Source organism: Nicotiana tabacum, chromosome 19, assembly GCF_000715075.1.
Source record: "Nicotiana tabacum cultivar K326 chromosome 19, ASM71507v2, whole genome shotgun sequence".
Lineage (NCBI taxonomy): Eukaryota > Viridiplantae > Streptophyta > Magnoliopsida > Solanales > Solanaceae > Nicotiana > Nicotiana tabacum.
The window spans coordinates 10,579,011-10,594,974 of NC_134098.1; the positions used below are offsets into that span (position 1 = coordinate 10,579,011).

A 15,964-nucleotide genomic window follows, 5' to 3' on the forward strand; every position below is an offset into this window, starting at 1 on the left:
TGAAGAATTCCCTGATTATGTCTTCAAATTGGACAAGGCTCTACATGAACTAAAGCAGGCCCCAAGAGCTTGGTATGAGAGGTTATCCTTCTATCAATTGAATTTCTAAGAGGGAAGGTAGACAATACATTATTTCTAAAAAACAAAGGAAAAAGCCTTCTGATTTTACATGTGTATGAGGATGATATCAAATTTGGAGCCACTAATGAGACACTGTGTAAAGAATTTGTTAAAATGGTGGTGAATACATTTGAGATGGGCATGATGGGTGAGTTGAACCTCTTTCTTGATTTATAGATCAAGTAAACACCTACTGGAACCATGATTCATCAACAAAAGTACATCAAAGATCTCTTGAAGAAATTCAACATGGAATCCTCAAAATCAAATGATACTCCTATTGCTATTGCCACCAAGCTTGATTTAGATGAAGAAGGGAAATATCTGGTGCATGCAAAGGAATGATTGGATCACTTATGTATCTCACTGCAAGCAGACCTGGCATTATATTTAGTGTAGGTCTATGTGGAAGGTTTCAGGCAAATCCCAAGGAATCTCATGTAAAGTTAGTCGGAGGAACACTTAGATACCTGAAAGAAATTCCTGACTTATGCCTGTGGTATCCAAGAGGATATACTTTTGACTTAGTTGGTTATGCTAATGCTGACTATGTAGGTTTTCATGTTGACAGAAAAAGCACTTTTGGAGCAGCTCACTTTCTAGGTTCTTATCTTGTGTCCCGGGGAACAAATAAGTATAACTTAGTGGCCTTATCTAAAGCTGAAGTAGAGTATGTGAGAGCAACATCATGTTTTGCACAATTGCCATGGATAAGGCAACAACTCAGGAACTATGGTATCTTTATTGATTGTGTTTCTATTTTTTGTGATAACACTAGTGCCATAAATATTTCTAAGAATCCATGTAAGCATAAGAGAACCAAACACACTGACATCAGACACCATTTTCTCAAAGACAATGTAGAAAAGGGAAATATCTCAATAAATATTTGTAAAACTGAAGATCAAATTGCTGACATTTTTACTAAGGCACTGAGTAGGGATTATTTTGGAAGGAACATACTAAAACTAGGACTAATTAAGTCTTCTCACTAAGTTGAACCCCAATGATTGGCTAAAAAAGTAATAGCTATAGATGTCTTAGTAACTAATACTTAATTCAGTCTCATACTTTGTTTTAGTACACACTTGCCTTGATAATCTTGCACATACTGATATCTTATTATATTAGCCTTATTGTGTCTAAATATTTACTATGGGAAGGACTAAGGAGTTGCGAAAGGCGTTGGTTCTTCAACTCGGTTATTTTTCATCTTGTCAAAAGTGTATTAAAACTTAATAACAGAAATACTGTTGTAATAAGACTTCCAAAGCCAAATATAACTCAATTTTATCTGTTATAAGAGTCAAAATTCAAGGGGGAATCAGTTCAGTTAAGAGTCCTATTATTTCTAAAATTTTAGTTGTCAAATATATCCGTTATATGAGTCCCGTTAGAACTCTAATTAATACTCTCTCTCTCTCTCTCTCTCTCTCTCTCTCTCTCTCTCTCTCTCTATCTATCTCTTCTAGTCACATTAAGAATCCTCCCCTTATAAACCTTTTCTTTGCAACCTTCTTCCAAATTCAGTGTTATCACTCAAACCCTAAGAAAAAGTATTGATCCTTTTGCCTCTTCTTCACTATGACAAAGCCAATCCAGGCCCTCTTAAAATCCAAATCCTCTTCCAAACCTGGTTCTAAATCCAAAAATGAGAAAGCTAAGCCAAGGAAAAATGTGAAAGCCTATGTTGTCTCTACATCACCACCGGTTGTTCCTCAACCCCCATCTACTAGTGTCTATGCACCTCCACCCACTGCTGCTCCTTTACCTCCATCCACTAACGTGTCTACACCACCACCCATGGTTTGCTCCTCTACCTCCATCCTCTAATGCCTCTTTGCTACCACCTAGTATTGATTAACTACCTTCATCTCTCAAAACAACCACTTAACTCACTTTGTCTACACCATATATCACCTCTAAGCCCACAAAGGTCAGGGATACACTAAGGAAGTCAATGAAAGGTGGGAAACAAGTTGACAATGCTATTTCTAAGGGAGAACCTGCAAGAAGGATCCAACTACTTAGGGGGAAACTATGATTGACAAGGACTCTTAGGTAAAACCATCTCCATCAAAACTTGATGTACTAGATTCAACTATAGATGTATATCATTTAGACATAGTTGAAAACTTGAGGGAACAACATATGCAAGAACTTATGTAGTTAAAAACGTAGTTGCAGGACACCATGTTAGCGAAGAAGTAGTTGTAGAACAGTTTGGAGTAGAGGGGGAATAAGAGAAAGAAATAGGGGACAATGAGGGTTCTGATGAGAGTACCTATAGTTGGACTGATGATGAGGAAGATGAGGATACCAATAAAGAGGTAGAAGTGGAAGGTGAGAAAGAACACCATTCAGAAGAGAAGAAAAGTGAGAATGAGGAAGAATAAAAAGAGGAGAAATAAGAGTATGAGGAAGAATCAGTAGAGGAAAAAGAAACCGAGGGAGAACGGGGCTCTGATAGTGAGGAAAGTAATCATGAATGAGTATGTAAATATGAGAAAGAGAGCGAGGTCGAATTCTGAATCTAAGAGTGAAAATGAACATGAGAGTGAAGAATCTGAAGGCTCTATGACTATTGGAGATACAATCTTGGCCCATTTGGAAGAGGTCAATGTGGAGGAAGATACGGAGGAACCAAGTCCTTCCTTGACACCTTTCCTGGGGGATGAAGATGCTGAAGGTGATGAGGATGACCTACCACTCTTTGAAGTGGTAAAGAAGAGAAAAGCCACAACAAAATTTACAAAAGTGGCTTCACAGGGAAAGTAGGTTGTGACTCCTTCCTCCTACTAGAACTCCTCTCACCAGTAGTAAAAGAAAGGTTGTAGATGAGCAACTGATTAAGGAAGCTAGAAGCAACAAAAGGGAATGAAAATAAGTTGCAGCTGCTAAGACTGTTGTTGAATTGGATGTGGATGAAGGACCCTTTTCTTACCTAAAGGCAAGAAATCATCAATTAACAGGAGTGCTGCCAAATCTGTCAAAGCAACAACTTTTACTTCTTAGAAGAAGATCAGTGGGAAAAGAAAACTGTCGAGTCAGAGGAAGTTGACAGGATGATAGAGTTCAAGACTACAAAGGTTTTGAATGGGAAGATCTGAGCCAACACTGATGAAAGGGGAATGAATCAGTTGGTAGAGAAGCTTGACATACAAGGGTGGTCACACATGTTTGTAAAGCCCTTTCCCCCTGTGTGTGCACCTATAATGTTTGAGTTCTATGCTAACTTGCAGTTTGATGGTAACGTGGTGAAGAGCTATGTGAGAGATTTTGAGCTAGAGTTTGATACTGAAAAACTTGGATTGCTGCTAAATATCCCTTCCTTAGGCTTTGATAATTATCTGAAGAAGAAGTGGCTAGCAATTAACAATGATGTGGATACAGGGATTGCGGTCACCAGAAAATTTTCCCAGAAGCTCGAGCTGAAGGCCCCTCACAAAGTGTATAACACAGATATAATACATTTTCACAAGTTGCTATTTCACTTTATGAATTCTTGCATTATGTAAAGGTTTGAGAGGAGGAGGCCACTGGCTGTGATGGAACTGCTTGATATTGGGAAGGCCATCAATCTTCCTAGCTAGATGATTCACACATGGCAAAGGTTGCTGACACCTCAAAACCTAGGCATGGTTTGTCCCTGATCACGTCCATAACATACCTCAATAAGAGATATGACACGGTCGTATGCAATAATATTTACCCAACTAGGAATCAGGGTCGAATCCACTAGGAGTTATAATGGGTGTTAGGAGTATATATTTGAAGCAAGCAAATGGGTTATCTAGATTTCACTTCCACAGCACAATTTTATTTTCTACTTCTACTGTTAATCTAACGGATGCAAGATAAAGGAAATAGATTAGAGATAAATATTTTAAAGATTTTTTCAATTGGATAAAAGGCCTAGGGATGTGACCATAACCTCATAACCTAGGTGTTTGCCTAATGGGGTAAAAACGTTAATGCTTGTTTTGTTGATTGGGGTGTATTATAACTCTTAACTCTACGTTATCCACTCAATACCTCTTAGTCAGAGAGTGGTTTTTCCCAATTTAGCTTCCTCAAGACCAATTGGGTATCACACACAATCGATGATAAAAGGTCAAGTTGGGTTATTAATATCTCTAGGTTGAACTCTTTTAATTGGGTTAATCAATCTCTCAATTGACCCAATTCCTTATTAGCTAAATTTTCCTAGACTAGGTTCCTCTTTCTCTAGTAGAGACTAAGTCAAATACGCATGAATAAATGTTTGCAACCATTAATTCTAAAATTGAAGCATGCACTAAGCTATATAATCAACACCCAATCATAAACAATCACTAAATTAGATACCCATAAGGTTTACATACTAGGGTTTCATCACAGCCCTAGTAAGAGTCTAGCTACTCCTAATGGGTTTTGAAGAAAATAAAGAAGATATGCTAATTAAACTCATAATGGAAAATTAAAATGATGAAATCTAATGTAAATACACCAAAATAATGTAAAACTTTCTAAAGTAGTAAATACGAATGCCTACAACAACTTCACTTGTTCAAAACATGACCTAATTTTGTGAAACTTGTCTATTTATACAGGGCTAAAAATCTCGAACAAAAATGCCTCAGGAGGTTATGAAGCTGCGCAATTCCATGTGCGGTCTGCAAGTTTCTTCAGCTGGTAGGAAGTGGAGTTCTGCGGCCACACATTTCTGAGCTACGACCACGAGGCAATCTTCTACGGCCACACATTTCTGGACTTGGTCTTTTTGCATACTCTATGATCTTTGACTCTTAGCCTAGTTCTGCGTCCACACAATTCATGTGTTGTTCGCATATTGCTCAAAGGTCTGCTAAATTCTTCTTCTTGGTTTGCGGTTGCATATGGAATTCTACGGTCCGTAATTTCTTATGCGACCGCAGAAGCATGCCCTTTATTGCCTTGTGCCTCAAACCACTCCTTTTTGAGTCGGATTTCATCGCGAGAGACCAAATTCCAATATTTCAACAATGTGCACAATTTCATTAGTTTCGGAAACACAATCCAATACTTTCGAACGAAAACAAAAGCTAAAAGGTGCTAATAAGCAGTCAAATTCCCACTTATCAACTCCCCCAAACTTAAGTCTTTGCCTGTCCTCAAGCAAATAAATTAGTTCCCACCTCCAAAGGTTAAGGGTCATTTCAGCGAGTCAAAATGAGCCATCCACACATCAGTTGGGACCAACAATTACTCACATTACTCATGTATTATCAACAAGGAGACAAGTTAAACATTTATGCACAAATAGTCCTAATGTGATATTTGAGCTTCAGGAATTGACTTTACTCATCAAGGACTCTTGCTCTATCATGTAGGTCATGGTGGACTCCAAACTCTTCCTCCTCTACTTTCCATTTGCCTAAATCACTTAAGAAATTTAGCACTCAATCCAAAGAATTATGAAAGATTCACTCATCTCTCCCAAGAGAATCTCGCAAGTACGACTTCAAGTACCATAGGCTTGCCCCTCATGTAGATCGCCACTAATGTACGTTCACTCGGCTTGAATCAAGTAGGACTTCTTTTGGGATATAATGAAGGCTATTGGATTAGGTTCGGATACCGTATGTTTGAGTGGTTACACCTTTCCTTAAGCACTCCATTTTTCATTTCTCGGCTCACACTTTGCTAATTCTTAGAGGCACTTTATTTTCATTGGGGACTAGAGAGACTTAACATCACTCTTTCGTGATCATTTCATTCTTTTCTCCCCTTTTGATTTCTCCATGTTTGGGATCATTACCTTTATTTGAATCCCTTCAACTCTTCCACTTATTCACTTTTTGCATTTTTTTTTCTTTTCTTGCCTTTTCTTCTCATCATTTCTTTTCTCTTTTTGTGCCTTGATACCTTTTTCAAGTTCCTTGTCTCTCACCCAAAATTAAGTTTTGAGCCATTTATTTCACAAGAGTGTTAAGGAAAGCTCAGGTGCCAGGAGAGGGTCACGACAAAACAGGTAAAGGCTTGTAACATGGTTATCAAATGCGAAAGGCTATAGGCTCAACGGGGTTGACTAGGGATAAGGACATTGGTTGGCAATAGAAAATGCAAACGGGCCAAGAAGAGCCTAAAATCACTTCTCAAACCAAGCAAAGCATAGGATTTTGCCTTGAAACACATTCGGGACAAGTTCTAGACCCTTCGCACAGATACTTGGACTAGAAACAATTCATCTCACCTCTTACATAGCCAGATTGCTAAAAAAGACAGAGATGAGGGTCCACAACGACCGCATTCAAGTTTAAAGATCACTATGGTCCAATTAAATCATTCGATGATTGCCAAAGTCAACATAAGAATCACAAAGTCACTAACTAGAACTATTTCTTTCAAAAGTAAAACTTTTCTCTAACCATAAGCACGTAGTTAAGTGTGTAGGTACCAATTGAAGCATAGTTGACTCTTCGAGCATGACTTAATTAGGTATTTTTATTCATTACTACTAATATTATTACCTAAATACAAAAAAAGACTCATTCCCTAAAGAAGGTTGTCACGCCATCCATTGTTGGGACGAGTCACCCGGTTCATACAATAACTACCCTTGGAAAGAACTGTGGCATTAAGAAAACCAAAGGCTTATTATCTAACTAAAACATAAAAAGAAACTACTAAATCAAACAAAGAAGCTACTAAAGAAACAAAAATAAAGAAGCTACTAAGAAAAAACTACTGAAGATAGAATGACTATACATAATGAGAGAAAGAGAGAGAATATATACAAAATAAGAAAAGAGAAAATAATATCAAGTTATTACAGGCCAAATGTTTCAAAATGTATCAAATATGATCAATGAACTCCACCCCCCCCTCCCCCCCCGAATAAATATAAGCATTGTCCCCAATGCTTAACAAAATAAGAGTAAAAAAGGAGAAAGAGTGAAGAAAACTCCTTATGGCACCTTGGACATCTCTGTGTTCCCAGCAATGTCACCACCCTCAGTCTCATCCAACTGAATCTCATCATCCTTAACTTTGTGTGTGGCTGGGTTGGTGAACATTTGATGCACTGCCTCAGCAGTGTCGGCAGCAAGGTCTGGCTCCTCAAACTGGCCAGCTAGTGCCACCGGTGCTGATGGTGCTGTAGGATCTGGGCCTGCATAGTGTGGGTCAATCAACCATGTCAAAGAGGAGATCTACGACTGCATCAAGCTTGGTCACCTATCTCCAGAGCTTGTCCACTAACTTCTTGCTGGCTTGGGACTTCCTAATCTTATTTACTTCTTTTCCTAGCTCTTCGATCACTGACCGTGCTGTACCAAGGTAACCATAATAGTATTCTAGTTCTTAAGGAGCTTCTTTAATGTCTCTTCAACTGTCGGAGGAAACTAAGGTGCCTGAATAGAAGAATGTACTGTAACGGTATTAGATAAGTCAGACAACTTTGTAGTGGCGGTCTGCATCCAATTGTTGAGGCTCGCCAATTCCTGGGAGACACGCAGTGTAAAGAGTGAGGCAATAGGCATGGGCACCGGCTTCAAAGCCGAGGTGGGAGTTATGGAAGGAACTACAGTAGGGGCTGTGGAGGATGGCTGAGGCATAGCTACGACACTGGAAGAAGGCTCAGCTGAAGTAGATGGAACATCAACTGCCTCAATAGCTACCGTAGCTGGCTCATCAGATTGGCCCGCAGTGGTGGGAGGCTGAACTTTCTTATTTGGATTGTTCACATCCATCAGTGAATACAAAGTAAAAGGCTTCTTCAGCCTCACCTTTGTGTCATAATCCCTCGGCTCTACCCTTACATCTGTGAGATATACTGTAATAGTGTTGGGATAGGGGTAGGATGAGTTATCTTGCCCAGCAATCACTGAGATGTTGGCCAACATCACGACACCCACATTAATAGGGTACCCGACCATAATAGAAGAAACCAAGACTGCCCGAGGAATCAGAAGGTATGTCTCATTCTGGCACGAGTCTATTCTGCTGCAGACAAAGGTTTGTCACCCCTTCGCCTCAAAACTCAGAGTACTCCTATGGATAGGAACCCAACAACAATCCATGGTTTTAGTGGCCCTGGTGCTGCTAGAATCTGCTCTAACCAAGATCGGGGTGCGTCTCCCATTTCAAACTTCTCCAAATATTCCTTTGGCTCAACATCTTCGAAGCCCAAGTATGTGTTGAGTGTATGCTGATCAAATCTTACTTTGAGGTTACGCACTTTGGTTACCTTTGTCCCCTTTTTGATATGTGCCACATTGGTGTAGAATTCACGGACAAGGCACTCTTTGGCATCCATGACACTCTGGGTGAACCACATCCACCCATTGCATTCCTTGAACTATCTCAACAATGCAGGGTTGTACCTTTCCAAATATTTCAACTGAAACTGTCGCTCAAAAGTTAGCGACCTTACTGGACACCATGTATGAAAGCTGGTGAAGGTGGCTAGGCTGACAAAACGGTCCTCCCAGACTTCTTTCTTCTTCGACCTTTCAAGACCGGTAGCTGTAGCATCTCCCCCTCTGCCATCATCGGGGATATCCTGAACTGGTGTATCTTGTTCTTCAGGGACAGGTGTAGTCGATAGCTCAGAAGCCTGACTAGCACTTTCTGATTCCTTTGTAAGTGCTATGAGGTGAGGATGACTCGTCCCTGAGTTGGAATCTCCCTTGCGACCTTGACTGTATGACCAACTGCTCCTGAACAGAGACTGAGTTGCCTTTTGATGTTTCCCTAAACGGGACATAAGGATTCATCTCAAAGAGATTTTCCTCTCTCCCTCTTTCTGTTGTAGCTTTCTTTGTAATTATCCTTTGTTGGCTGAGGGGTAAGGCACACTTGCCTCGACCTCAAGAAGGTTCACCCCTCTCTTTAGAAGTGTCGCCTCTGCCTCTAGATCGAACCATTGTTTGTATCAAGCAAATGCGATTGTTAGTTACAATTCAATGTTCAGACATACAAGGAGATATGCAAGTATACACCAGAAAACACAGTGAGGTTCACAGCTAAAGTATGCTTGCAGGATAAGGAACCGCAGTCCGCACAATTTTCTTGCGGCCGCAGATGAGGTCTTGCGGACCACACAATCATGTTTGGCGGCCACAAAGGTGAAGGGCAGTCCGCACAATTTCACTTGCAGCCGTATCTCAGAAACCCAAATATGCCAACTCTCTGATGACAGAGAATTGGCTGATGTGTGGCTGCAACATAATTTCTGCGATCTGCACAATTAGCCATACGACCACACATTTAAGTCATAAAGTGTAGACTCTCTGATGAAAGTAAACATGCCGTTCTGCGACCACAAAGGGAATTCTGCGGTCTGCACATTTTACCTTGCGGCCACAGACCCCTTCTTCACTAATGATGCCCTAGAATCAGTTTATGCGGACCGCACAATTCCAGGTGCGGCCGCAAAATTCAAAAACTTCGAACAATTCAGTTAGGCCATTCTACGTTTTGCAATATTTTGCACAATTTCACATGGTAACATCATTGATGCATGAAAATATGTTAACCCGGTCCCCATAGAACATGTATTAGCTAACCCACTATAGATTTACCACCACATGGATACACAATTGAATTCTACTGATAAATGGCCTAAAAATGACTAAAAATCTACAAATTAAAAGAAAACGATTAACAAGAAATTGAAGCATACCAGATGAATGCGTGTGATGAGTGACTGAACAAAGATGTTGTGTGTGTGGACTGATAGATTCACCAAGAAATTTCAGGAGAGTGCTATTTTTGTGCTCAGAAAGTGAAAAAACATAACCCTTGACCCTGCCCTTCTATTTATACTTATGGTCTATGAAAGGGAGAAGAAGGTCTAGTGCGACCGCAAATTTTCGTGTACGGTCCGCACTCTGTTACCTGGGGCTTCATTTTTGGTTCTCCATCTGCGGTCCAAAAATATTTGCGTGCGACCTCAGATTGCTTGTTGCGGCTGCAGATTTCCTCTTGCGGTCGCACATCAACCTTTTCTATGACAGACTAAACTTCAAAGAGTTTGCATTTCCAACTTTTCATTTGTGCGGTCCGCAAGATAATTTTGCGACCGCATTGTTCTTTTGCTACCACACTCCAAATTGTGCGGTCCGCACAAATCAACTGCGGTCCGCATAAATCAACTGCGGTCTGCACTTCTTTCAACACTTAGCCATATTTTGTCCACAGTTCTTGTAAGTCACACTCAGCCCTGTAGCACACTTCAAATCAAGTTATCACAAAAATAACACCTAACTACAAAAGAAAAAAGGAAATGAAACATGGGTTGCCTCCCAAGAAGCACCCGATTTAACGTTGCGGCACGAAGCAGAATACCATCAATTGAAATGAATGACTGCCACGACATGGCTATATCCAACTTTTCCCAAAGAGTGATTCACCCGATGACTATTGACTCGGATACTTCATTGTTTTTTTTTCTTCAAGTCCAATGCACCAAAAGGTGTTACACCCACAATTTCAAAAGGATCGCTCCATTTATACTTTAGCTTCCCGGGAATCATCCTCAACCTTGAGTTAAACAACACACAAGATCGCACATCTTGAACACTTAGTTAAAAATGTATTTGTCATGAAGATATTTCATATTTTCTTTGTACAAGGATGAACATTCAACTGCGCAACCCTTAAGTTAGCAGCTACATCACAATCAAGGTTCAACTTCTTTAGAGACCACATGGCCTTGTGCTCAAGTTCCACCGAAAGATGACAAGCTTTTCCGAACACCAACCGGCATGGCGACATTCCGATATGTGTTTTGTAAGCCGTCCGATAAGACCATAATGCATCATCAAGTTCTTGGACCAATCCACCCGGTTAGCATTCACTATTTGGACAAAATACTCGTTATCTCCCGGTTGGAGAGTTCCACTTGACCGCTAACTTGTGGATGATAAGGAGTCGTGACTTTATGAGTAACACCATAGTTTCTAAGTAAAGTGTCGATAGCCTTGTTGCAAAAATGTGACCACCCATCACTTATAATTGCCCGCGGAGTACCAAACCTTGTGAAAATATTCTTCTTCAAGAACGCCACCACACTTCTCGCCTAATTGTTGGTAGAGCAATGGCCTCGACCCATTTGGATACATAATCAACCGCGACCAAAATGTAGGTATTTCCATAAGAACTCACAAAAGGACCCATGAAGTCAATACCCCACACATCAAAAATATCAATCTCCAATTGGTAGTGAGAGGCATTTTATTTTTCTTTGAGATTCCACTAGCCTGTTGACATTCATAACATCTTTTCACTAGCTCACTAGTATCCTTGTAAAGAGTGGGCAAATAGAAACCACAACTTAGCACTTTAGCCGCCGTTATTGCTCCACCGTGATGACCACCATATGGTGAAGAATGACAAGCGCCAAGAATTGCACCTTGCTCTTCTTCTAGCACACATCTTCTAATCACCCCATCCGTACAAATCCGGGAGAGGTATGGTTCATCCCAATAATAATCTTGACAATCCCATTTGAGCTTCTTCCTTTGGTTTGAAGAGACCTCATCCAAGATGATTCCACACACAAGGAAATTTGCTAGATCCGCGAACCATGGCACCTCTTTCATTGAAATAGCCAAGAGTTGCTAATCGAGAAAGGAGTCATTGATTTCAAGGCCATCATGCGGCCTCCCCTCCTCCTCCAAACGAGACAAGTAGTCTGCCACTTGGTTTTCACTCTCGTTTCTATCTTGGATGTCAATATCAAACTCTTGCAACAAAATCACCCATCTAATCAACCGAGCTTTGGAGTACTTCTTGCTCATAAGATAACGATGTGCTGCATGATCCGTGTGGACAATGACCTTTGCACCCATCAAGTACGGGCGAAACTTCTCAATTATAAACATAATGTCAAGGAGATATTTCTCTATAATGGTGTAGTTGACTTGGGAACTATTCATGGTTTTACTATCATAGTAGATCGGATGAAACATCTTGTTGATGCGTTGCCCCAAAATAGCCCCAACCGCTAAGTTACTTGCATCGCACATGAGTTCAAAAGGGATACTCCAATATGGAGCGATGATGATGCAAGTAGTTGTCAACTTGAACTTTAACAATTCAAAATCTCTCATGCAATCATCATCGAAGTTGAACTTAGCATATTTCTCAAGAAGCTTGCACAATGGGTTTACCACCTTAGAGAAATCTTTGATGAAATGCTGGTAAAATCCCGCGTGGCCTAAGAAACTCCACACACCCTTCACCGAAGTTGGAGGTGGAAGTTTAGAAATTACCTTAATCTTTGCCTTATCAATTTCGATTCCATTATTTGAGATTTTGTGGCCAAGGACAATGCCTTCCTCAACCATGAAATGACACTTCTCCCAATTGAGCACCAAATTTGTTTCTTCACATCTTGCCAACACTTTATCCAAATTTGTAAGACAATCATCAAAATAATCTCCAACCACCGAGAAGTCATCCATGAAAACTTCAAGGTAGTCCTCTACTATGTACGTAAAAATAGCCATCATACACCTTTGAAAAGTCACCGGTGCATTGCGCAAACAAAATGGCATCCGCTTGAAGGCAAAAGTACCATAGGGACATGTAAAGGTTATTTTCTCTTGATCCTCTGGAACAATAAGAATTTGTTTGTATCCCGAATAACCATCAATAAAGCAATAGAAAGCACGGCCAACCAATCTATCAAGCATTTGATCTAATAACAGAAGTGGAAAGTGATCCTTCTTTGTGACGTTGTTGAGCTTGTGATAGTCCATACACACCCTCCATCCGATCACCGTTCTTGTAGGAATCAACTCATTCTTGTCATTGGCGACCACCATCATGCCCCTCTTCTTCGGGACACATTGAACCGGAGAAGTCCACGAACTATCGGATATTGGGTAGACAACCCCGACATCCAACCACTTGATAATCTCCTTTTTGCCAACTTCTTGTATCCCATCATTGAGTATGCTTTGATGTTCAATAGGTGGTTTGGCACCCTCCTCCAAGTTGATTTTATGCATGAAAAATGCGGGGCTTATCCTTCGAATATCCGCCAATGTCCACCCAAAAGCCTTCTTCCTCTTTTGTAGCACCGCCAAAGTGAAGTTTACCTGCACATTAGTCAAACAAGAGGAAAGAATAACTGGTAAAGTAGAACAAGGATCAAGAAATTCATAACGAAGATATGGAGGCAAAGGCTTCAACTCCAAGGTAGGAGGCTCTTCAATGGAAGGCTTTGTAGGACGAGTTGTCCTATTTTCAAGATCCAAAGATAATTTTTTGGGTGCATAGTTGTACGACCCCATTTCTTACAAAGAGTTCACATATTCCATGAAGCCATCCATCTTGTCATCATCAAAGTTGAGCAAGAAGGCCTCCGACATATCACCAACTTTGATTGTAGCACTCGTATCACCAATAAAAACATCGGTCACCAAATCCACAAAAGAGCACACCTCGTTGCTATTCGGTTGCCGCATTGACTTACACACATGGAAAACCACCTTTTCATCACGAACCCGGAATGTAAGTTCTCTGGCTTCAACATCACAAAGAGCCTTCCTCATAGCAAGGAAAGGTCTTCCAAGAATAATCGACACCTCATAATCAACTTCACAATCTAGAGTGAAACAATCCGCCGGAATAGTGAATTTATTAACACGAACCAAGACATCTTCAACCACTCCCAAAGGACTCTTCATAGTACGATCGGCCATTTACAATCTCATAGAGGTGGGTCTTGGTTGCCCAATTCCCAAGGTATTAAAAACCGAATAGGGCATCAAATTGATACTTGCCCTAAGATCATAAAGAGCTTTAGCAAATTCGGCACTTCCAATTGTACAAGGAATCGTGAAAGCACCGGGATCCTCCAACTTAGGAGCCATTGAATGCACAACTGCACTCACATGATGAGTGACTTTGATAGTTTCAAAATACATTGACCGCTTATTTGTCACGAGATTCTTCATAAATTTTGCATAGCCTGGCATTTATTCCAAAGTTTCAACTAATGGCACATTGATTGAGAGACACTTCATCATTTGAATGATCTTATTGAATTTATTCTCATCATTTTGCTTGGCAAGTCTTTGAGGGTTTGGAGGTCGAGGCTTAGGCAATGTTGCCTTAGACTTTTGCACTATCGGCCCCGGTATGTCAATAATGTGATTCATAGACGGGTTCACCTCCTCTTGAGTCTCTTCCATACTATCATCAATATTAATCTGAACTTCATCATTTAATTGCACCACATTGTTCGGGACCTCTTCTTCTTGTACCACTTTCTCATCATTCACAAGTTACTTTTGACTTGAGGTGGGTGCATTCCCACCTCTTCCCCTTCTTGTAGTAATGGCCATGGCATGCCCCATGTTGTTTCCACCCTTTGGGTTTACTACCGTGTCACTTGGTAGTGCCCCCTTAAGACGAGAATTAAGAGCTTGAGAGATTTTCCCTATTTGCATTTCTAAGTTGCAGATCGATGTGTTGTGTGAGGAAAGTTGGGCATATGAATCGGCATTCTTTTCCATCATTTGCTTGAACATATTTTCAATATGCTCTATCTCATTGTTTGAAGAACTTGGAACATGGGAAGGATAAAGAGGTGGATTGCTCAATTGTTTATACATCGGGGGCCTTTGAAAACCTGACCCCCAGTTGCCTTTATTATTGTTCCATACTCCTTGATTGTTACCCCCCACCCCCAATTTCCTTGATTATTGCCACTCCAATTTCCTTGATTGTTGTTGTTATGCCAATTTCCTTGATTGTTGCCACCACTCCAATTTCCTCGATCTTTAGAATTCCAATTGCCTTGATTGTTTTGAGGCTGCCATTATTGTTGGGTTGGGCGTTGGAAGTTGTTTCTTTGCCCAAGAAAGTTGTTCACGTATTGCACCTCCTCTTCTTGTTCATTATAAGAATCACCTTGGTCAAAACCACTATCTTATTGCACATAATTCTCCACTCGATTTTGTACTTGTGGACCACTGGTCCTTCTTTTGTTTACCATCATGTTCACCCCCTCCATGGCATTGACTTGCTTAGGATTTTGCACTTGTTGAGGTTGAGTCCTTCATTGCTAGTTGATTCATGGTGGTAGTCAATTCGGAAATGGCTTGCCCATGGTCATGCAACTCTTTGTGAAGGTGGATCACATTCCAATCACCTTGTGGAACATTAGCCCGGGATTGCCACGCCGATGATTTTTCCACCATTTCATCTAAAATCTCACACGCCTCCGCATAAGGCGTAGTCATAAAGTTCCTACCGGTAAGTTGATTCACTACACATTGGTTGGTTGTGTCAATCCCACGAAAGAAAGTTTGTTGAATCATGTTCTTCGTCATATTGTTGTTGGGACATTCCTTAACCATTGTTATATAACGTTCCCATATCTCGTATAGTGGTTCATTCGGCTCTTGCTTGAATGCCAAAATCTCATCTCGAAGTGTGGCCATGTGCCCCGGAGAGAAGAACTTAAAAATAAACTTTTCCGCCAACTCACCAAAACAGGCCTATTCCAAACCTCGAATCCAAAACCCGATAGCTATAAATTCAATCTATGGTAAAACAAAGAAAATTTTTAAACCTTCAAATTGTGAACCTTCGACAAAAAGAGCCAACCAACCTAGGAACCTACGAATCCAATTTCGGGAATACACATAAGTCCAAAATGACCATACAAACCTGTTGAAACTAACAAAATACAGTTGTGGGGTCGTTTTCACAAAAGTCATACCTTAGGCTATATCTTCAATTTAAGCTACCAAACTAAGAACCAATTGTTCAAAATCAATCCCAAACGTCCCCAAAGCGAAACCAACCATCCCTGCAAGTCATAAAATAATAAATGCACACACAAGTCAAAAGGGAATATGGT

General features: G+C 40.5%; 1 protein-coding gene across 1 annotated transcript; it reads left to right on the top strand.

The window, feature by feature from the left end:
* Nucleotides 1-461: 461 nt before the first annotated feature.
* LOC142173375 (secreted RxLR effector protein 161-like) lies at nucleotides 462-2,516 on the top strand. Its single transcript, XM_075238954.1, has 2 exons — nucleotides 462-790; nucleotides 2,411-2,516. The coding sequence occupies exons 1-2, from the start codon at nucleotides 462-464 to the stop codon at nucleotides 2,514-2,516; spliced, it is 435 nt and encodes a 144-aa protein (XP_075095055.1).
* The last annotated feature ends 13,448 nt before the right edge of the window (nucleotides 2,517-15,964 follow it).